The 22,207-nt window shown below is 54.7% G+C and overlaps 1 protein-coding gene across 1 annotated transcript in view; it reads left to right on the top strand.

Moving 5' to 3' along the window:
- The window catches only part of MRC2 (mannose receptor C type 2), a 28,006-nt gene extending 6,085 nt beyond the window's left edge, over positions 1–21,921 (top strand). The window contains exons 2-30 of the mRNA XM_056512136.1: positions 4,658–5,056; positions 5,332–5,505; positions 5,697–5,861; positions 6,018–6,131; positions 7,035–7,178; positions 7,684–7,872; positions 8,615–8,769; positions 9,041–9,148; positions 11,403–11,518; positions 11,656–11,804; positions 11,921–12,138; positions 12,362–12,504; positions 12,951–13,053; positions 13,142–13,280; positions 13,530–13,565; positions 14,037–14,197; positions 14,499–14,566; positions 14,853–14,953; positions 15,054–15,199; positions 15,582–15,696; positions 15,773–15,936; positions 16,149–16,257; positions 16,708–16,946; positions 17,033–17,201; positions 17,353–17,502; positions 18,514–18,633; positions 19,136–19,315; positions 19,723–19,749; positions 20,609–21,921. Coding sequence (XP_056368111.1) covers positions 4,658–5,056; positions 5,332–5,505; positions 5,697–5,861; positions 6,018–6,131; positions 7,035–7,178; positions 7,684–7,872; positions 8,615–8,769; positions 9,041–9,148; positions 11,403–11,518; positions 11,656–11,804; positions 11,921–12,138; positions 12,362–12,504; positions 12,951–13,053; positions 13,142–13,280; positions 13,530–13,565; positions 14,037–14,197; positions 14,499–14,566; positions 14,853–14,953; positions 15,054–15,199; positions 15,582–15,696; positions 15,773–15,936; positions 16,149–16,257; positions 16,708–16,946; positions 17,033–17,201; positions 17,353–17,502; positions 18,514–18,633; positions 19,136–19,315; positions 19,723–19,749; positions 20,609–20,829 — 4,322 coding nt within the window. The 3' untranslated portion in view covers positions 20,830–21,921. The remainder of the gene's footprint in view (positions 1–4,657; positions 5,057–5,331; positions 5,506–5,696; positions 5,862–6,017; positions 6,132–7,034; positions 7,179–7,683; positions 7,873–8,614; positions 8,770–9,040; positions 9,149–11,402; positions 11,519–11,655; positions 11,805–11,920; positions 12,139–12,361; positions 12,505–12,950; positions 13,054–13,141; positions 13,281–13,529; positions 13,566–14,036; positions 14,198–14,498; positions 14,567–14,852; positions 14,954–15,053; positions 15,200–15,581; positions 15,697–15,772; positions 15,937–16,148; positions 16,258–16,707; positions 16,947–17,032; positions 17,202–17,352; positions 17,503–18,513; positions 18,634–19,135; positions 19,316–19,722; positions 19,750–20,608) is intronic.
- Positions 21,922–22,207: the final 286 nt, after the last annotated feature.

The following is a 22,207-nucleotide window of genomic DNA, read 5'->3' as shown; positions in this document are numbered from 1 at the left end:
CAATGGAGCCCTGTTTGCTGGCTTGGCTGGGGCACCCTGTGGGCTTCAAGGCTTTGCTGCCTTTGCTGGGTGGTCTGGAGCAAACCATATCTGCGGTGTGTATGCAGTACAGGAACCTCCGAGGGATTGTCCCTGTGGCTCTGGGTGTGCTCAGCCTCCTGCACAAGGGATTTGTAGCTGTGTTTCTTGGGGCATCCCACATAAAGGTGAGCTTTGAATGAGAACAAGGGCAGGGAGCACTGTTGCCAGGGCGGCTGCATGGCTTGCAAGGTTTGCAAGGGGCTCTGGCATCACACAGTGCCATGGTCACTCTCACAGAGGAGCCAAAGACGTGGCAGGGATTGGCAGGGATGTAGTAACAGAGCCTCACAGCGCTGACGTGTTGGGGACAGCTTTTGCTTTCTGTTGTAATTGCAGCCAGAGCCCTGGAGCTGCTCCAGTCCGGGATAACTGGGACAAGGGTCCAGCTGTAGTTTCAGTCCTTTCGTGAATTTGCTCCCTGCATTTGTTGCTGGTGATGGGAGGGTGACAAATGCAATGGAACAAGGATGCTCTGGGTGTCCTGTTGTGGGTGGCTGAGCTGTAATGTGCTTGGGGTTGGGTGGTGCCAAGGATGCCCAAGTCATGCTGCAGGGCTTTCTCTGTCTACTGTCCTTGCTGGCTTCTCATCCGGTGCTGCCCACAGTCCCCAAAATTGCTGCTTATGAAACTTTCCTTATTTGCTTGGGGGTAGTAATGCTATTGTGGGAAGGGTTGAGCTGAGTTCCTTCAGTTCAGGCTTCCTGCTGGCCAAGAACTTGCTTTTTTTGATTAAGAAAAAGAACCTGGAGCCAGCACAGGGTGTAAAATCTCTCCTGAGGGCTGCCCCAAAAGACGGCAACTTCTCCATCCCTTCACTGTTCAGCCACCAGTGCAAAGAAAATTTCTCCCGCCGTGCTTGGGGGTGAGCATCCCAGTATTTCCCACATGGGAGAGGAGAGTGTTTCTGCTGGCAGAGCCAGTGTCCTGCTTTCAGTCCCAGCTCCCCTGTCCCCACCATCACACTGTCTTGTAGAACCCGCTGCTTTCTGTGATCCCACCAGTAGGTTGAAGGCAGCATCCCAGTGGTTGCATAGCTGGGACAAAGCACCATCCTTATGGGAGTGTGTGGGATTTTGCTTTGCTTTCGGAAGTCCTCCGCAGAGGAGGAGGAGGACCGGGATGTGACGGGTCAGAGCTGCTCCTGCTCAAAAGAGAGAGGATGCAGGAGGGAGAGACAGAGCGTGGCAATCCCAGAACTGGTTTAATTTTGGTGATGCCAGGCAGAACATCCATCAGGTTTGCTTTTTCCAGTGCTCTTTGTCCTGTGCCAGAGGACAGCTCCTCTTTGGGAAGGATCTGCAGGTGTTGCTGTGGATGGGTTTCCATAACTGGGGGGTAGTTAGAAAGCTCTGCCTGTGTGATTTCAGGTCCACAGGTGGGTACCGAAACCTGAGGAACATCTCTGAAAGGAGTCAGCCATAGCTGTGTTATGGCTACTGAGGGCGGTGCCGGAGAGCGGGCCCTGGAAGGGATGGGGACATTCCCAGTCCCTTTGGAATACTCCTCTGGAGCTGCCTCCTGCAAGGGTTCGGTTTGCTCTGAAGCATACCAGCTTGGGGAAAGGGATTCATTGAGCCAAACTTACCTCCCCTAGTTATACATCTATCCTGGGGTAAGGAATGCTGAATGCTCCTTTCAGTGCCCAGGAGCCTATCTAAGCACCACTGCCAATGTCATGGACACCATGGACCCAGTCAACCTCAAATTCCATAGAAATAAGGGAAAGAAAGGTGTTTTTTTTCTGAAGCACTGCTTTGCTGCCTTGTACTAAGCTCATGCAGGTTGTCGCTCCAGCTCCTCCCCAGCAGTGCACAGCGAGTGGTTTTGCACAGCGATTTTGCTGGAAGAGCTGAGGAGGTGCCAGGGCTGAGCTGGGGGTGGAGCTTTCCCATTCCTCCATGGCCCAGCAGACACTGGGGACACATACTGTGTGGCCTCTCCTGTCTTTTTTGAGCCAAGGGGCTGAGCTCCTTGCAGCATGCAGGGGACTGCCCAAATCCTGCAGCCTCTAATTTCCTACCTCCAGCTCTTCTCTTTTTAGAGTAAAATGGTGTTTTGTGCTTCTCTGGGCCCAGGCCTGCCCCCTTCAGTCTGGATGGCTTCCTTGAACATGATGCCGCTCTAGAACCACTAGTGAGTGTGGGCCTTGCATAGTGCTGCCAGCCCCACCGCGGCACTGAGCACCCTGACACTGATTCCTGAGATGCTTCAGGGCTTTTTAAACCTCAATTTAAGCAAGACAGGGCTCACAGATAACAGTGAATGGTGTCTTGTTGCTGATGCTCCCTGTGGTGATGTTCATGGTAGAGCAGCTCTTCTAAGAAGCAAAGCACTGGTGTTTGGCTCTTTGTAGAGGAGCCACTGTCGCATCAGGCTGTGCCTCAGGGAGGCTTCATCCTGCTCCAGTGGGTCACAGCACTGATGCTGCATCACCCAAGCCTGCTTAAAGATCCCCATGTTCCTGGTGCTGGAGGGGCTGCACTGCCCTCACTGTAGGTGGGAAGGGGAGAGCTATAGGCTGGGTGTGGCATGGGTGGTGCTGGCATGAGGAGAAGGTGTTTGGTGGGGAATGAGCTGGTCTCCTACTGTCCAGGTCAGGATCAGGCCAGTTATAGCTGGAGAAACACCAGCACCAGCTTAAGGCACCTGGGCTTCAGCCAGCCAGAATTAGCCCTGTCTAGATTTTTTGCTTATTTTCTCATTTGTCATGACTTTTAAAATATTTTCAGTGGAATGAAATGTTTCCCTTTAATTAAATAAAGCCCTGCAAACAAGCTTCACTTTTGTTTATTTGACATCATAAATAAATGTCATCTGGGCTGGAGAAGAGGCCTCTGACATAATTGCTGTCCCAGAGGTGGGTCGATGCTGAACCGAAAGAGATGGGGATGTCTATCTTCCTCTACTTCTTTTTCCCTCTCATACACAGGGCAGAGAAGTTCTGTGAGCCAAGATGTTGCTTGAATGTGCCAGAGCTGCCTGTAACAACAGAACTGGGGCAGGGTGAGGTTGTGGGGAAATAGGAAATGAAAACCTTTTCAGCCCAAAAAATGCACACCATGGCAAAAAACCAAAGCAAACCTAAGCTAAATATAGTGAGGCCCGTGAGTTCACTTGGACTTCTGGTGAATGTTTGTGGTGGAAACAATTGGGATCTTCTATAACAAAAAAAGAACAACAAAAGTGGTGGTGTTGATGTGGTGTTTTGGGAAGATTCTTACTGGAGTGGTGGGGCAAGAAGAGGCAGTGAGAAGCCCTGAGGTGGCTTTTTAGCTTAGAAACATTCATTTTAATAAATAAAGTGTCTTTTAAACATAACATATCAGCTGGAGCAGCATGTCCCAGCAGAATGTCTGGGATCTACTGGCTTATGCAGGTTTTGGGATAAAGTCACATGGTGAAGTGGCCCCCAGTGATGCTGGGGGTCAGGGAATTTCCTTGGGGATGCACAGTTGGCAGCAGGCAAGACTATGGGATGTGTGTGGAGTTGGGGTTGATCGTGGCCTGTCTTCCCTCATCTCTTTCTGCTGGCAGCCATTCCTTTTACTTGGCTTCCATCTCTCAGTGCCTGGGCTAAGATTCCAAGGGGTCCTGACATGACATTTTGTATTTGCTGGGGCTGAGGCTGTGCAGGCATTTTCCTTCACAGGATGGGAGACCTTCCCCAGCAGTTCCTGTTTGCTCCACAGCTTTTAGCTGGTCCCCAAACACACACAGCAGTGACGGATGCGCTATTTCCCTGCTCTGTTTTTCTCTGCCTGGAGCAGATGGCTGGTGTCAAAGCCATTGGCTTCTCCAGCACTGACATCATTGATGTGCCTGGAAATGCTGCAGCCAAGTACTGCCCATGGGAGGTCAGTTTTGAAGAGCTCTAATGATGCAGCTAGAGTGGGTGAGCACTTTGCACGGACTCTGATGCCCAACAGCCACCCTTGGTGACGCCACACTGGATACAGACACCCACCCTTGTTACTCTGCCCAGAGCCCACCAGAAGAGATAGGCACTGGGGCAAACCCTGAGTCAGTGCTGAAGGGGAGTGGTGGTCCCCAGTGTCCTGGGTGCTGTGTGGACACTGCTGAAGGCCTAGGCACATTTCAGCCAGGCTTTTTCTCAGGTTCTAAGTCTTTTTCTCAGGCCATGAAACTTTCTCAGCCTCAGCTAGGATTTTTCCCAAGTTAGAAGCTCTTTCCCTACTGTAAACATGAGAGAAAGAATCATAACAAAAGATAAACACCTGCTGGATCCGTGAGAAAGCCTGGGACAAGAGGTGTCTCTTTCTCTGACCAATGATCTGTCTGTATTTTGTTTTGCACAAACTGCTTTGTTTAAGGCAGTGGCTTCCTTCAATAAATTGCCCTTTCTTGTCTCTTTCTTGCACCAAGCAAGGGAGTGTCTTGTTGCTGTTTTTTCTCGCTGCTCCATAACCCTTCTTACAGCAACAGTGTTGTGCACAGAGATGCATGCCAAAACTTGCTTTGCACTGAGCCAGGATGTTCTATTAGGGCTCAGGGCCGTGCATAGCACATACTGAATCCCCAGTGATGCTTTCACCCTTTCCATTTGTTCTCTCCCCAGACTCCAAAGTCTTTCTCATCTACAACACGGGTGTGCAGAGCTGCCTGGAAACCAAGGACTCACTGGTGCGCCTGGCCGAGGGCTGCAACGCCAGTGCTCCAGGCCAGCAGTGGAAATGGGTCTCCCGAAATCGCCTCTTCAATGTAGGGGCCATGCAGTGCCTGGGGGTGTCATGGCATGGGGCCAACGCCACGGCAGGGCTGCACCTCTTGGCCACCTACGAGTGCGACCGCGAGTCAGTCAACATGCGCTGGAGCTGCCGTGGGCTCGGAGAGCAGCTCTCACAGCATCTAGGTGCCCGCCTGGGCAATTCCTCTCTGGACAGGGGGGACCAGGCTCATGGCTCACAATGGAGGACGTATGGCACCGAGGAGGATCTGTGCTCCATGCCCTACTCTGGTAACACCTCCCTGGGCATTAGTGTTATCCTGTAACCCAAACCAACCCCAAGATGTGAGCTGAGGCTGTGGTCCTGCAGCAGTTGGGTACTGCCTGGGAGGCTCAGTCCCAGCTTGCTGGGGCTATAGAACCAGGCAGGATCAGGGCAGTGGGGAGTAGGAAGCCTCTGGGCACCCCATAATGCCCCACACTGGGCCAACCCACACCCTTTACCCCAAATCTCCCTCCAGCCTCCACTGACACATCCTCAAGCAAGGGCTTCTCTTTTCCCTCAGAGATTTACACCATCCAGGGCAACTCCCATGGGAAGCCCTGCACCATCCCCTTCAAGTACGACAACCAGTGGTTTCATGAGTGCACCAGCACGGGGCGGGAGGACGGGCACCTCTGGTGTGCCACCACCCAGGACTATGGCAAGGACGAGCGGTGGGGCTTCTGCCCCATAAAGAGTAAGTAAGGAGACACATCCCATGGGGAAAAAAACCAAAAACTCTGTGCCAATCCCTCTTGGGGACTTTCAGGCTTCTCCTCTCCCCCTGCAAGCAATCTGCAGTGCCAGAGCAGCAAGTTGTTGGGGTTTACTGGGTTACTGGGGGTTTTTTGTGTTTGTATTGGGTGGTTACCCTGTTCATCCCCACAGGCAATGACTGTGAGACCTTTTGGGACAAGGACCACCTCACGAACAGCTGCTACCAGTTCAACTTTCAGTCAACACTGTCATGGCGAGAAGCCTGGAATAGCTGTGAGCAGCAAGGGGCCAACCTGCTGAGCATCACCGAAATCCATGAGCAGACCTACATCAATGGTAAGATTCTGGCAGCCTGGCTGTGCAGTCCTCATCTGGGGCAGAGTTTATTGCCAGTGCCAATTTGCTCTGCCTACCCCAGCTGTGGGGGAGTGACAAGCTGGGGACTGAGTTGGGCTTGGGGGACTGATTCTTCTTTGGTTGTGTTGGCTCCAGGTCTGTTGACTGGGTACAGCTCCACACTCTGGATTGGGCTGAATGACCTGGACATCAATGGAGGCTGGCAGTGGTCAGACAACTCACCCCTCAAGTACCTCAACTGGGAGAGTGGTGAGACAGGGGAGGTTGTGGTCGTGATGGGGCCTGATGAACCATCAGATATGGCCCCATGGCAAGGGGGGTGCTGCAGAGTATCCCCTGGGCTGCATGGGGACTGTGAGCCCCAGGGGCCTGTGTAACAGCCTGGGAAATCTGTGGAGCTGGAGCAGGCTAACTGCTCCACAGGGGGCATGTGTATGCTTGCTGTGTGATAAGTGCAGATGGTGGTAATGAAACAGGGAAACATTTCTGATTTACTTGGGCATTCACCACTCTCATTTCTGTCAGCAATTTTATATGCTATTGTGAATTAATATAGAAAACTGACAAAATAATTTCCCCAACTAATTCAAGTTAATGAGAGGTTCTGTTGCCTTACCCTGGAGAGAAGAAGGAGCTGAAGTTAAGTGGGAATTTGAGGGTGCTAAGGGGGAACTGGCCCTCTGCGAACACTTGTTGACCTTGTGGGTAACCTGGATTGACATTCCTTGTTTGGTGAGTTGGTGCATCCCTGCTTAGTGCTGGAGTGTGACTGAGGAATGGTCCCCAGCTGCAGACATCCATCCCTAACCCTGGGGTACTCAGAGGGAAGAGGGCCCATTGGTTATGCCTGGTGCCATCACCCAAAGGCTTTTGGGTAATACCCTCACAGGAGGTTTGAGGACAGGCAGGAGCAGTTCAGGTCTGGTACTTTGACCCCCTGACTGCTATTAACATTTCCAGATAAAACGGTGAGCCTTTGGGTTCTTGTGCATTGAGACACTATAAATAATCCTGGGCATGTTGGGGTTATGTCTTCATCATGCCAAATAACAAAATAAAAGGGGTTTTACTGGTGTTGAAGCAGGGAGAGCTGCATTGGTGGCTGTGTCCTGGCTCCTCAGTAGCCTGTCCCCTCCTTATCCCATTCTCCAGACCAGCCCGACAACCCCAGTGAGGAGAACTGCGGGGTGATTCGCACCGAGTCATCTGGGGGATGGCAGAACCGTGACTGTGGCATTGCCCTGCCTTATGTCTGCAAGAAGAAGCCCAATGCCACGGCTGACCCTTTCCTGACGGGTAAGCAGGGGATGACCAGCATTGGGAATGGACAGCTCTGTAACCCATCTGGGTGTGCTCCCACCCCAGTATCGTCAGGGGATGCTGCCCATATAGGTGTCCATGGTGTCCTCAGCTTGCCGGTGTCCTAGGTGTGCAGAGCAGGTTCTCTAGATATAGGAAAAGTCATCCCCAAGGAACATTTCCAAAAAGTGCTTGGTGCCATTCCAGGTTGGCTGTAAGGGAGGGATGGAGAGCAGCAGGTCCCTGTGGTCCCCAGGGGAGGGGATGCTGTCTGCTCTGCTCTGCCCTCATTCCTCTGCAGACAGAAGGGATTTTGTTTTGTCCCTGGAGCTCTGAAGCCACCATTCCCATACCTTGCACCACCTTTTATATTTTGGCCATGACTTTCCCACTGCACCTTGGCTTGGTCTGCTGAGCACCCGCAGGACTGCTGTCCTTTTCCAGCCAAGGAGAGGGCTGGATAGCTGGGCAGGAACCCTCAGGCTGCCTTGTGTCCTGCCAGACTCGTGGTCGGAGGTGAAGGTGGACTGCGAGCCCAGCTGGCAGCCTTTCCAGTCCAACTGCTACCGGCTGGTAGGAGAGAAGAAGAGCTGGCAGGAGGCGAAGAAGACCTGCCTGCGGAGTGGGGGTGATCTGGTCAGCATCCACACCCTCTCTGAACTGGAATTTGTCACCAAGGAGATCAAGCAAGGTAAGGAGGAGCTTGCTGTGCCAGCAGCCCCTTTCCTGTCTGATGAGGTCCATGGAAAAGCCCCTGGATGTGCTGGAGACTGCAGAGCTGACTTTGTGGTTGTGCAGGGAGCAGAGGTTCCGGGATGCGAGGTGCTGTGTTCCTTGGAGAAGCCCATAATCTGGGTGCATCCTCCACCCAGCAGATGTAAAAGCTGTTCCCAGAGCCTGCAATGCTGAGTCAAAACTACATAGCTGCAGCTAGGAATGATGCTAGTCCCAGCTGGTTAATGGGGAAAAAAAATTCCTGCTGGACTTGCTGGAGGAGGCCAGCAAGGAGGTGTAGGAGATTGGAGGAAGGAGAGGAAATACTGCTGTCCCCAGAGTAGGAGCAGACTGGGATGTGCTGAAAAGGAATTGTTGAAAACCAGTAGTTCACTGGACCTGAGCCTTCAGACCTGGACTTTTACTCCCATACTGCTAGCCCCTCTCTGAAAGCTGCAGGCAAATGTCCCTGTGTTGCCCACTCTGGGGCTCCATGTCCTTGTATTTCTCACTTGGAGCTCCATCCTTGCAGCCAAGAGCTGCTCTTCCCTGTCCTGCCCTCTTCTGCCCACTGGCACAAGGAGGTCAGAGCCCCGAGTGGGTTTTGGCAGGTGCTGTGCGGAGACCAGTCCCATCACGAGGGCTGAGGTCACCAAAAGGTTCTGCACAGGGCCAGCCAGGAGGGGGGAGTTTCACTCCCTCCCTTTCTGTCCTGGCAGATGTGGAGGAGCTCTGGATTGGACTAAATGACCTCAAGCTGCAGATGAACTTTGAGTGGTCGGACGGGACGCCCGTGAGGTTCACATACTGGCACCCCTTCGAGCCCAACAACTTCCGTGACAGCCTGGAGGACTGTGTGACCATCTGGGGACCAGTGAGAACCTGGAAGGGATGGGAGGTTATCCTGCACCTCTGCGGGGCACCACAGCATCCTCATTGCTGAGGAAGGCATTTCTTAGGAAGTGTCTCCAGCTGGGTTCAGCCTATCTCATCTGAGTCGTTGGGATGGGAGGAATCCATCTCATCATCCTTGGGGATTTGGTGTAGGGAAGGAAAGTCTTTGGACCCAAGGTAGGGGTGAAGGGGCCAGGACATTCCGCAGGCTGTCAGATGGGCTCATTGCCATTCTTCTTCCCACCCTGCAGGAAGGCAGATGGAATGACAGCCCCTGCAACCAGACCCTGCCATCCATCTGCAAAAAGCCTGGTCGGGTGAGCCAGGAGAAGGAGGAGGATGACCACGGGTGCCGAAAGGTGAGGGGCACCTGGGGCAGCAGTGGCTCTGGCTGCTCCATGGCTTTGCATGGTGGTCAAGGCTTCAGGGAGCCTTTCCCTAAAACCATTTTGAGGAGCCCTGGTGAGCAGCACTCGGAGCAGCTGGTCTGTGCCTGAGAGCTACTGAGCTGGAGCACTCTGGGGCTGCTGAGCCCCTCGTGGTGGAGGAGTCCATGGGAAGGAATTGGGACACAAAGCACATGGTGCACATTATCCAAGACCCTCCCCATCAGGCACCCTTGGCTGCCAGCAGGGATGTTCATTTTTTCCCCCCAACACAGGAGCACGTGGGAGCCTGGCAGTATGGATGTGGCTGCCAGCCCTATGCCTTGACATGATGGAAGGTTGCCTTCTCCAGGCAGGGCATAGGCATTCTGGGGACACCAAACCAGTGGATTCTCACTCAGCCTCTGCCCTGCCTGTTTCCCCAGCTGTCACACAGGGCTGAAGCTGTCCCATTCCCATGCTTGCTGGGAAGTGGCTTTTGTGGTTCTCTGCAAAGCCTCCAAGCACTGAGTCTGGCAGTTCTGTGGCTCTTGAACCTCTCCCAGCCTTTCAGAGCTGGCCAGTGCACTTGTGCCCTGACTAGTAAACAACCACTGCAGGCCAGCTCCCAGAGGTGATGCTGGGCTCCTCCCATGTCCTTGCCCCATTTCCAGCAGCTGCTTGACTCTGCTGGAGCTCAGGAGCACAGCAGCCAGGAGAGCTGCCATGCAGGGCCAGATTTGAGGGTTGCTGGACATAGCTGGAAGAGCCCCAGTGTTCACACATTTTGGGGATGAGACACTGGTGGCAAAGTTCCGCTACCACAGGTCTGTGTGTCCCCATAGCACTCCCTATGCAGATTTAACTCTCTCCCAGCTCTCTAGTCACAGTCTTATCCTGGCCCTGGGTGTCCAGCAGAGAGGCACTGAGAAACCAGCTGCAAGGGGCAAATGGACCAAGAACCATCCTTCCTCTATTTACTCACTCTCAATGAGGACATTTGCCACCCAGAGGCAGAAGCTGGTGGAGAGGTGGCGCATCTTGTTCAGGAGTTTGGTCCTATCCACTCCAGCCACTCTGCTGGTTGTCATGGTGGCCTTGCTGCTCTTTCCCCCCTTTAAAAATCTCCTTTATTTCAGAAGCAACCTTAAAAGAAGCAATGAAGGATAGTGGTTTGGGCAATGGGAAAGGTAGATCAGGAGAGGGATGTTGGGGCACAGTAGGATTGGGAGCTGGAGGCAGTGGTTGGGGTTGGGGATCCTATCCTGGCCCTCTTTTGGATCACAGAGACTTTCTGTGGTGCTTAGTGTGTGGGAGTGTACACCCAGGGTATTAGGGTGTGCTGCAGCCAGTGCTGGTTGGGGCGCCATCTGGGGACATTGCACTGTCCCAGGGCATGCTCCTTTCTTGGCTGCTCAGTTGCATCCATGCTGTTCCATAGGGATCCAGCTTATGGGCTTGTACCTGGATTTGTCAGCTTCAGAGAAAGGCTGCAGGAGCAGGAACTTGGAGGAAAAACTGTAATTTGCAGTTGTTTTAATTTCCAAAAGCTGCTCTCCTTCCCTCCCCACTGTGCTGATGACACTGCATATGGCATGTGCCGACACTGCATATGGCATGTGCCCCCACTGTCCTTCCAATGCCCAGGGGACCCAGGACTTGAACCCTAGTGATGGTTTTCCTTCCAGGGGGTGCCTGAGCTTGGGGCCACTTGGCTCCTTGACTGAGCCACTTCACATGTGTCAAGGGTGTGTGTCCCCTCTTGCAGATGAGCCCCCATGTCCCTCCTCACTATTCCACCACCACTGCCAGCCCCAGGGCTACCCTGCTCCCTGCTCTGGCAGAAAACAGTCACTATTGTGTCTCCAACCCCAGAAAGACTCCAACAAAGTAGGGATTAAAGCTGGCTGCAGTGTTACTCACTTAGGACTCAGCCCTGCAGCGTAAAGAGGAGGATTGTGTTCCCCTGTCTGTGCCCTGGCTGGGGCTGAATGCTGGCAGACAGAGCTGTTTCCCCAGCTTTGAAGCTGTCTGGGTGTTTGTTTTCCCTGTAGCCATGCCCTCTGGGGCCAGAGGTCAAAGCTGAGTGGAGTCAAGCTGGGGCAGCTGAGGGCAGGAGACCTCCCAGGAGAAGGCAGAGGCAGTGGTGGGGAAGCTCGGGATGTTGCTTTCATGCCCTGGGATTGCTCCCACCCTTCTTGTGAGTCCAGGTGGGCGGTGGTGGATGTTCCCTGTCACCCATCCCCAGGGCTGGAAGTGGCACAGCCCGTCCTGCTTCTGGCTGGGTGAGGACCGTGTTCCCTACAGCGATGCCCGCAAGATGTGCTCCGACTACAGCTCCACGCTTGTTACCATCACCAACAGGTCAGTGCCATGCCAGTTGTGGTGGGTTTGCCCCAAAACAAGCCCTGCAATGTAGGGAGTGACTTTCAAGGGCTGGAGCATCACAGACAGTTCAGTGTCTCGGCTAGCTGCATGGGCTACTCTCACTATCCCTCCAGGTTCGAGCAGGCATATGTGAGCAGCCTCATCTATGGATGGGATGGAGAGTATTTTTGGACAGCTCTGCAGGACATCAATGAGACAGGCACGTTCCGCTGGCTGAGCGGTGATGAGGTGATGTACACTCACTGGAACCGCAACCAGCCCGGTAAGGGATGGGGATGGGATGGGGACACCCCCTTCATGCAGGGCAGGGCTGGCAGTGCCCCCCAGCACAGTCCAACCCTAAGGCTGGCATCTCCCCTGCTCTCGTGAGCACTCCAGGTTACAACAAGGGTGGCTGTGTGGCCCTGGCCACCGGCAGCTCCATGGGGCTATGGGAGGTGAAGAATTGCAGCACCTTCAAGGCCAAGTACATCTGTCGACAGAACCTGGGCACCCCAGTCAATCCTGAACTGCCTGGTCCTTTCCCCACGCCCAGCGTCACTGCCACCTGCCCCCCAGGATGGAGCTCCGACCCCAAACTCCGTCACTGCTACAAGGTGAAGGGGGTTTGGACAGGTCGGTGTGGGGATGCACGTGCCCCCCCCCAGTGCAGGGGAGGGAAGGGGCACATTTTGGTGCTTGCAAGAGGCACCCCGCAACCCTGGCTGGGACTGGATGGCAGCACTGTGCCCTGGGACATGGCTGCCTGAGTGGGAACACCGCTCTGCTCCTGTTCTGCTGCTGAAGAGCTCCCCATGCTGTGGGTTCCTTCTTTCCCAGGTATTCAACTTCGAAAAGCTGCAAGAGAAGAAGACATGGATTGCTGCACAGGAATTCTGCCGGGAGCTGGGGGCCCAGCTTCTCAGCCTAGGCAGCTACGAGGAGGAGCATTTTGTTGCCAACACCCTCAACAAAATTTTTGGGTGAGAGGCTGGCAGCATCAGTGTGTGTCCACTGGCAGAGTGTACTTGCCACTAGCCCACAACCCTCCTGGTGCTTTGGCACATGTGAGTGGATGGATGGATGGATGGATGGATGGATGGATGGATGGATGGATGATGGATGGATGGATAGATGAATGAATGGACCTCTCTGAGCACAGACTGGTGTACAGAAGGTGCATCAGTTGGTGTGGCTGATGTGGGAGATGTCCAGGAAGTTCCGTGTAATCTGGGGATGGAGCTTGGGTTTAAAGCAGCTCCAGCCATGAGACGGCATGCCTGTTATCCCACTTCCTACCTTCAGGGATGGCAGGCTTTGAAAGCAAACAGAAAAAAAACCTGATTATAAATATGTATTTGTATATAAATATGAACCCCTCTGGTTTGAAGGGGGTTGTGTACTCACCTGTTCCCCTGGGTCTCCATAGGGAGTCAGAACCAGAGCTCCACGAGCAGCACTGGTTCTGGATCGGCCTGAATCGGCGGGATCCTGCTGGGGACCAGAGCTGGAGGTGGAGCGACGGGCTAGGGGTAAGTCCAGGGGGCATTTGTGTTATGGGAGGGACAAATCTGGTGCTGGTGGAAATGTCCAACACCGCCCATCTCTCTCAACCCCCAGTTTTTCTACCACAACTTTGACCGCAGCAACTATGATGACGATGACATCCGGAGCTGCGCAGTGCTTGATCTGGCCTCCCTACAGTGGATGCCGATGCAGTGTGAAGCCCAGCTGGACTGGATCTGCAAACTGCCCAAAGGTACTGGAAGAGGGGTCCCCAAACCCATCAGTTGTGACTGTCCTGGAGGAGCATGGGCTGTGGGGTGGTGGAATCCCTGGGAGGAGGGAGGGTGATTCCTAATTCAGGGACTGGGAGAGGTTGCTGTCACCTCTGGGGGAATTCAGGACGGGCATCCTGCCATTGGATGCCCATGGATGGTTTCCAGAGAAGCATTCATGGTAACATCGCAACCTGCACCCCACTGACAACTTCTTGCCGTTTCTCCAGGTGCTGATGTGAAAGAGCCAGAGATCACAACCCAAGGTGTGTTGGCCACAGCCTTTCATCACAGTCACAGAGAATTCTGGGTTGGACAGGACCCAGAAGGACCATTGAGTCCAGCTCCTGGCCCTGCACCCTGACAATCCCATCCTGCTCTTGAGAGTGTTTTCCAAGTGTTCCTTGAGCTCTGGCAGCCTTGGAGCCATAGTTACTGCCCTGGGGAGCCTGTTCAGTGCCTGACCACCCTCTGGGGGAAGAACTTTTCCTGATACCTAACCTCAACTTCTCCTGACTCAACTTCAGGTCATGCATAGACCACCTGATGTCTTCATGGGTGCTGCAGTGTTATTCAGAAGAGGATGGATCCTGGGCAGGGTTGTGAGAGGGAATCCAGGCATTGTGCTGCAGCTCTGCTGCAGGAGAGGGACAAAAGCAAAGCAGCCCAGCAGGCAGGGACCAAGGGCCAGGGTGACCATGGCAGGGCCTCAGTGTGACACTGCTCCCTGCCTGCAGGCAGCAAAGAATGGGTGAAATACCAAGAGGCCGAGTACAAGTTCTTTGAACACCACTCAACGTGGCTGCAGGCACAACGCATCTGCAGCTGGTTCCAGGCCGAGCTGACATCGGTGCACAGCGAGGATGAGCTGCACTTCCTGGGCCAGAACCTGAAGAAGGTACCAAAGGGATAGGAACTTCTCCGGGCTCTGCTGCCTTGTCGGCCGCTTTTCCTTGTCTTCTTTCACCCTTTTCTGGAGGGACAATATTTGGGGTGCTGGGCTTTGCTGGGGTCATGATGGATTTGTGTGGTGGCTGGTCCTGATGCCTGGGGGTGGGTTTGGGAGTCAGCAAAGTGATGGCTTTTTGCCTTGCTTTTGCAAGCTGGGGAAGGGTGTCTGATCCCCATGGCAGCCTCAGTTGTGCCCAAAGACCCCCCAGTCCCTGAAGGGCACTGATATGTCCTCTCTGGGCATGCAGTTCTCCAGGGGCCAGGAGCAGCACTGGTGGATTGGGCTGCACACCTACGAGAATGACGGGAGGTTCAAGTAAGTCACAGTCAATCACTGTATCCCCAGACATCCCCACACTACGGTCTCCATCACATCCCCACAGCACTATGTCCCTGCATGTCCTTACACTACTGTCTCCTCTCAGAGTCACCTCTCAGAGTGCTGTGACTCAGCACCTGCATCTCAGGGATCTCATTCTGGGGTGCTGGGTTGGAGGTTCCTCACCCAAGAGGGCAGTAGTGGGACACTCTCTCAGGGTGTTCAAGTGGTCCCATTCACCAAATCATTGATCAGCCTCGTGCTCCTCCTGATGCTGTTCCAGGTGGTCTGATGGATCCCTCCTCAACTTTGTCTCTTGGGCACCGGGCAAGCCTCGGCCCATCAGCAAGGACAGGAAGTGTGTGTACATGACAGCCAGCCGAGGTGAGGGCAGGACAGGGCAGGGCTCTGTACAGGGCTCTGAGGGGCTGGGGCACCACTACCGATGCAGAGGAGCATCATGCCCAGCCTATCCCTCCCGCAGAGGACTGGGGGGACCAGAAGTGCATGACAGCACTGCCTTACATCTGCAAGAGGAGCAATGGAACAGCTGTGAAGCCTTCCCCCTCTCCATTACCCGCTGCTACGAGTGGGGGCTGTCCCCAAGGCTGGCTGCCCTTCCTCAGCAAGGTACCGCTAGGGGGAGAGGGGACAGCACGATGGGAGAGGTGATGGCTACTTCCCGGTCTTCCATCAGCCCTGTGGAGGCACAGAGGGGGTGGCTCCAAAATGGCAGGATAAAGACGGATGCCTGCAAATGTTTTGTGGGAAGTGCTGAGGGATGCACTTACAGAGATGCTGTGGGATGGGGAAGGCGAGGTGTGTCAGGTTTGCCAGGAGAGATGTGGGAGGGCCAGAGGGGTTGGGGAGTGGTAGGTGTGAGGGTGTGAAGGGGAGAAGGCCTATTGGGGCAGAATGGGGCTTCAGAAGGTGGCTGGGTGGGGAGAGTGCAAGGCTCAGGGTTGGGGGGTAGCTGCACCTCCTGGCCCATCCTGTGCTCCCACCTGTGCAGTGTTTCAGCTTCAATGGCCACAACAAAGGCGAGATAGTGAAGTGGCCAGAGGCGAAGCAGATGTGCGAGAGCCAGGGAGCCATCCTGGCTACCATTGCCAGCCCCCTGGAGCAGGGTAGGTCTCTGCCCACCACCCCACCAGGGCTCTACCTGCCATGGGTGGTCCTCAGTGTCTCACTTGTCACTTGCAGCCTTCATCACATCCATGCTGCCCAACATCTCCTTTGACCTCTGGATTGGCCTGCACGATGCCCAGGGGAAGTTCCAGTGGGTAGAGGGGGTGCCACTGAGGCACACAAGCTGGGCACCTGGAGAGCCCTCAGGCTGCAGCTCCTCCAGCCCCCGTGATGAGCCGGTGAGGAAGATTCCCTATTGCACCCCCATCCCCCAGGAAGGTCTCAGTGCCAGGCCCAGCCTTGGAAAAGGAAGGATTTAACAGGCTGGGATGGCTCTCCAAGGGCAGCACAGGATGGAGCCCTGCAGGGTGGGGGTTTCTGGCATGGGGATCTCTGTGGTGTAGGACAACAGTGCTGAGGACAGTGCTGACCTTGTGGCTTTGCTGTGCAGACCAACTGTGTTGTGGTGTGGCATGGCTCACCCCCCCTCTTCACGGGACGCTGGGATGACCGCAGCTGCCTGGAGGAGAAACATGGCTATGTCTGCCAGCGGAGCATAGGTAGGAGGGGGACGAGGGGACAGTCCCAGCTTTCTTGGCTGGGGATCTGCCACTGCCAGCATGGTGCCTCATGCTTTGGTGGACTGGAGAGCTTGGGGCAATAGGTTTAGCTTGGGAAAAGTTGGGGAGACAGACTTTAACTTGGGCGGGTGAGTCCCTGGTCCCAGCCTTTTGTGGGACAGCCCCAAACCTGTGGACACCAACCTGGCTCAGTTTGTCCTACAGGGACTTGCATCCTGGTGGACAGTTCCCAGGTGGGGATGGTGCTGGGGTGTGCTGCTTGTCATCCCTAGGGATATCCCTCTGCCCTCCTCAGTTGCACCAGGAGGTGCAACAAGCACAATACTGCCAGGGACAGCCTGTCCTGGGTAGAGATGGACAAGGGGGTGACCCACCTGGGATGCAGGAGTGTCCTCTGTGCCCTCTGACTGTGTCTCTTTGTTCCTCCAGACCCGTCCCTGAGCCCTGCACAGGCACCATTCCCTGCTTCTCCTAGTGGCACCCTCTTTTACCACAACAGCACTTACCACATCCTGCAGAAACCTCTCAGGTGGCACGAGGCACTGCTGCTCTGCGAAACTCTCAATGCCACCCTGGCCACCATCCCCAACCCCTACAGCCAGGCCTTCCTCACACAGGCTGTTAGCAGCCTGCGGGCTCCACTCTGGATTGGGTTGGCCAATGATGAGGTGAGGGAAGAGGGCAGGCACCTGGGGCATGGGTTCTCGAGGGATCAAATCAGCCCCCCAGGCATCTCCTCCCTGTGGTCTTCCAGGGAGGCCGGAGCTACTCGTGGCTGACAGAGGAGAACCTCATCTACACCAACTGGCAGGATGGGGAGCCCCAGCAGATCACCGGCTGCTCCTACATGGACACAGACGGGAGCTGGTGCACAGCTAGCTGCGACACCAAGCTGCAGGGAGGGATCTGCCAGCTCCAAACAGGTGCTGGCCAGGGGTCCTGGAGTAGTGTGACTGGGATATGACCAAGGGTTGGAGATAGCATCCCAGCAGGAACTTTCTGAAGCATGTGGGTCCTTGTGGGTGTGGGTGCCCCAATGTGCTGTGGGACCCCAAAATCCTGTGTGCTCCCCAGGTCACTCCCGCGCACACAAGTGGAGCTACAGTGGCAGCTGTCCCAAATCGCTGGAGGACTCATCCTGGATCCCCTTTCGGGACCACTGCTACACCTTCCACATGGAGATTGCCCTTGGGCAAAAGGATGCCATGAGGAGATGCCAGAAGGGTATGAGGGGGCTGGGATGGTTGTTTCAGTTTGAAAGACAGGTTTTTATTAGGGAAGGCAGTAACCTTCCCTGGATTGGAGAATGTAAACTCTCCGATTATTATGATTTTGAAATTAGAGGGCTCTCAGGCAACGATGTGAGGATAGGAATAACAGTTCTTTACTAGTGTGTACAACAAAGCAAACCAAACAAAAACTGTGGAATTAATAACAAACAGAACCAGGGTCCCAGTAACAGTCCTTTTGGCCGCAGGCTCTTTCCCCTTTGATGCAGTTCCCGTCACAGCCTGCAGGGAGCGCTGGTGGCTCCAGTGGGCAGGGCAGGTGCGATGATCCCTGCGCGGCTGCAGGGGGCGCTGTGGCGCGGGCTGGGGGAGCACGCGGTGATGGTGTCTGGGCCCAGACGGGAAGGGATGGAAAAGAGAGGCTTTGCTTCACGAACGCCGGGGCAGTGTCAGTCCCGGTGCTCCAGCAGGACTCTCGCAAACAGCATGCCCAAATGACAAGTGTGTGGGGTCCAGCAACTGAGTTAATGGCAGCAGCAGCAGCGACCCTCCTCCTCTGAAGCCGAGAGCAAGCGAGAGCTAGCAACTGCCTCCGCTCTTTTCTTATTTGCTTTTAATTTCATGGATTCTCTGTCCCTCCCTCTGAGAGAAACTGTCAAAAACCAGAGGGGTTCCCCCTCCCCTGGCTTAAGTACTTAGCCATCAGTTCTTTTTTAGCAACTCAATGGGAAAAATCAACCCCCAACAGTGGTAAAGGAAGGTGGTGCATCCTTAGAAATTGAAGAGAGTGGGATCCTCAGGATGTTTGTGGGTGCAGCAGAGCCCCTTTGTCCCTGTGCCCATATCTGGCCTTGGTCAGCCATTGTCTCCTTGCTGTTCATGTTAGGGTTCCCCAGTTGTTTTGTGGTTCACTGGTGGGTCCTCAACTTTGTCCTCTTGGGCACTGCTACTCCCTAACTTGATCATCTCAGTTCTGGGCTCCTCCATGACAGTCTTCCCTCTGCAGTTGGCGGCACAGTGTTGTCCATCCAGGATGAGATGGAGAACATCTTTGTGTGGGAGCATCTTCAGGCGTACGAGGGCCTTTCCAAGGGGGCATGGCTGGGCATGACCTTCAACCCCAAAGGTACAAAGAAAGGAATGAGGTTTGAGATACTCCCCCCATAGTAGGGAATTCCCTCTATGAATTCCCACCAAGCCTGTGGTGAGCAAAGGAAGCGCTTGGTGGTGGCACCAGTGAGGAGGGTTCATGTCATAGTGTCACCAGGCTCACCAGTGTCTCAGGCTGTGCTGGACATACTGGGTGTGTCCTCCTCTGGCTTGGTGGGATAGGAAACCCAAAGCTTTCTCCAAGGCACCGAAGCCTGCAGATTCAGGAAGGTGTGCTATAGCCCCTAGTCCTCCCCATCACAACTCCCCACCATCAAATCACAGAATCACTGGATGGTTTGGATTGGAAGAGACCTTAAAGCCCGTCCAGTCCCACCCTCTGCCATGTGCAGAGCCACCTTCCAGACCAGGTTGCCCAGAGCTCTGTCATACCTCCTTGTGCTTTCTGAACTGGGACAAAGGTAGGGTGTTCTCTTCAGCATCCTCAGGCCTAATTTTCCAATTTTCCCATTTTCCAGGTGGCACCTTGGTTTGGCATGACAACACTGCCATGAACTACTCCAACTGGGGCCAGCATGACACAGGGCCCAGCATGCTTAGCCAGAACAGCTGCTACTGGATCCAGAGCAGCAATGGCATGTGGCATCTAGGCTCCTGCACAAACGTAACCATGGGGGTCATTTGCAAGATCCCCCGAGGTAGGGCCCCCTCTGCTGCCCAAGGGTCCCGGGCTGATGTAGGGTGAGCTGGGGGTCTGGGCAGGGTGCTGCATGGCTGAGCTGTCACACTGGCAGCACCAACTACATGTTTTGGGTAATTCCAATGTGCAGGGGCTTGTATGGTTTGGTGTTGGGGTCTGCAGATCCCCATTTGGCTCGGTGATTGGCTGTGCATGTCTCAGTGGCTGGATCAGCTACTTGGGGTGGGATAAGGCCAGTGGGACAGTGATAAAGCAGAGCCAGAGGACCATGTCAGCTGTTTGTCACCCATTACCCATGTGGTGAGGCACTGGGAGCAGTGCAGGGTGTGAGTCCAGTGGTGCTGGTGGTGGGAAGATGGGAGGGTGTTGTGGCCATGCACTCATCTGTCTGTATTGTCATTGCAGTGGAGGAGAGCACGTTTTCCAGGGCAGGTGAGTGTCACCATCATCCTGGGCGAAGTACTTGTACGGGAAACCAGGACTGGGAGCCTGTGCCACAGCCCAGTTTGTGTAAATAACAAAAGTAATGGGGTTTGCAGGTGGGGAATGCCATTCCCAAGTGACTTTGGCCTTGACTTAGTACTCCTCAGCAGCAGGAGCCATCCTTCCATGAAGATGTGTGTCTGCCCAGTCACTTGCCAGACTCTCCTTCTTGTGCCCACACTGCCTGGTCAGTCTGGGGGATGGCCAGCATATCTGCTGGTAGGATCCCAGGCAGCTGCTAAATGTTCATACACACAGGAAAGACCAAGGGAGTCTGCCCAGCCCCAAGAGCTCTGCCAAGAGCGAGATGTCCCCAGAAAAACCAAAACAGATTTGCAGAGTCACAGAATATGCTGAGCTGAAAGGGACCCAGGAGGATCATTGAGTCCAACTCTCTCATTCACTCAGGTGAATGACCTATATGGCAATCAAATCCACAACCCTGGTGTTGCTGGCATCATGCTCAACCAATTGAGCTAATCTCGTTCCAGTAATATCCTTGCTCTGACCCACCACAGGGGAAATAGGCTCCCCAGGGCAGTGGCCATCCCAAGACTGCCAGGGCTCAAGAAGTGTTTGGTCAGCACTCTTAGGCACAGGGTGGGATTCTTGGGGTGTCCTGTGCAGGTCCAGGAGTTGGATTTGGTGGCCTTTGTGAATTCCTTCCAACACAGGACAGTCTGTGATTAAATGACCCTGCCCAGAAACATGGGTCTGGCTGGAGCCCCACCAACCCCAGCCTCTCCTGCAGGCTGAGGAAGGAACAGGTGCCTTCTGTCTGCCTCTCAACAGCCTTTCCTTCCTGCAGCTCTGCCAGAGAACACAACAACCATCGCAGTGGTTGTGCTGTCAGTGCTGGCGCTGTGTGCCATGCTGGGCGTCGTTGTCTTCCTGTACAAGCGCCGACAGAACGCAGAGCGCAGCACATTTGAGAGCGCTCGCTACAGTCGCACCACCTCCAACCCCAGTGAATCTGCCGAGAAGAACATCCTGGTGTCGGACATGGAGATGAATGAGCAGCAAGACTAATGGCAGAGGGGACGCTGAGATGGAGACCTGGGGAGGGGGGAGGACAGAGAGCAGCACACAAGCTATCCCCATGGTGCACGGGGCAGGGGTGGCAGCAGGACTGGTGTGGCAGGGCAGGGAGAGGGGCTGGGATCAGGGTTGGCTTCCAGCCAGGTGGGCAAAAGGAAGGAGCCAGAGTCTCTCCTGCCCCACATGTCTCTGCTATCACCTCTGGGCTTGTCCCCAGCTGCTGGGGTTTTTCCTTCAGCAGCTGTGGAGGCAGTTTCAGGGCTAAAAGCTTTTGAGGGAAGTTGCTGCACAAGTCTGAGAGCTTTCTAGCAACATGGACAAGACACCAAGATACCTTTGCCTTGGGAGAAGGCAAGTACAGGCATTCAGGGCCCTGCAGCAGGCTCTTCCCCCCAGGAACTGAGCTGGTGTCCGTGAAGACATTCTCCCAGGCAAGAGGTCTCCAAAGCTGATCTACCTCCCCTCTGTGTGCAGCGGCAAGGGCCCTGCCAGGTCCCAGCCCCACCCCTGTGCTGCTCCTTTCCTCTCTTCGGCCTCTTCCCCCACCTCCCGCAGACACACTGTTGCAGCAATCCGAATGTGCGCCCTCCGGGATCAGCGATGGAATCCCTCTTTACTCCCTGGCACATTCCTAGGGCCATGTGGAGCCACAGTGAGGCTGTGGCAGCTTCCCTGATCTGCAAGCCAGACCTTGTCCCATTTTCTTTGGTGTGTGTGTGTGTCCCAAATAATTGCCTGGAGGAGCACCACGGCAAACTGCTGGCCCAGCCCCTCTGGTGGGAGCACCCTCAGCACCCCAGAACTCACAGGAGGAGTTGGGTGCCAAGGCAGTAGATGCTGCCAGAGATCTGGGGCCGCCGTCTGTGCTTTGTCAGGCAGGGATGGCGTGGGGTTGGGGTCACTTGCCACTGGTGCCTTGTTGGGCCCAGAGGGCCAAGGGTCAGTGCTGTAGGATGGGGAGGATTTGGAAATTTTGGTGGTTATTTTGAAGTTGGCGATTTGTTGGTTTTTTAAGGAAATGATGGTAGCTTTTGTTGCTATACTGTACTGAGTGCGTACTGAATATATACACTTTTTCACACAGCTGGCTTGGTGTGTGTGGTTGCCTGTTTCCCATGTAGGGTGGAGCAGAGGAGGAGGTGGAGGAAAAGGAGGAAGGCAGTGTGTGACTAATTCCCTGCCTGGCTTTTGAGCTGTGCAGGAAGGAGTGGGGGTGCCTGGGACTGAGCCATACTCCATTAGCTGCATGCAGCAGCATCCTTGGGATGAAGGATGCCTGGAGACAGTGAGATTGTTAAGTCCCCAACAAGGGTTACCTGCTAGGAATGGGATTCAAAGAGCCCCTTGGATGTCTGAAGTGGGTAACACA

Source organism: Oenanthe melanoleuca, chromosome 27 (genome assembly GCF_029582105.1).
Source record: "Oenanthe melanoleuca isolate GR-GAL-2019-014 chromosome 27, OMel1.0, whole genome shotgun sequence".
Taxonomy (NCBI): Eukaryota; Metazoa; Chordata; class Aves; order Passeriformes; family Muscicapidae; genus Oenanthe; species Oenanthe melanoleuca.
Note: the sequence above shows the minus strand (reverse complement) of the source record. Positions and strands in the feature narration are given on the sequence as shown.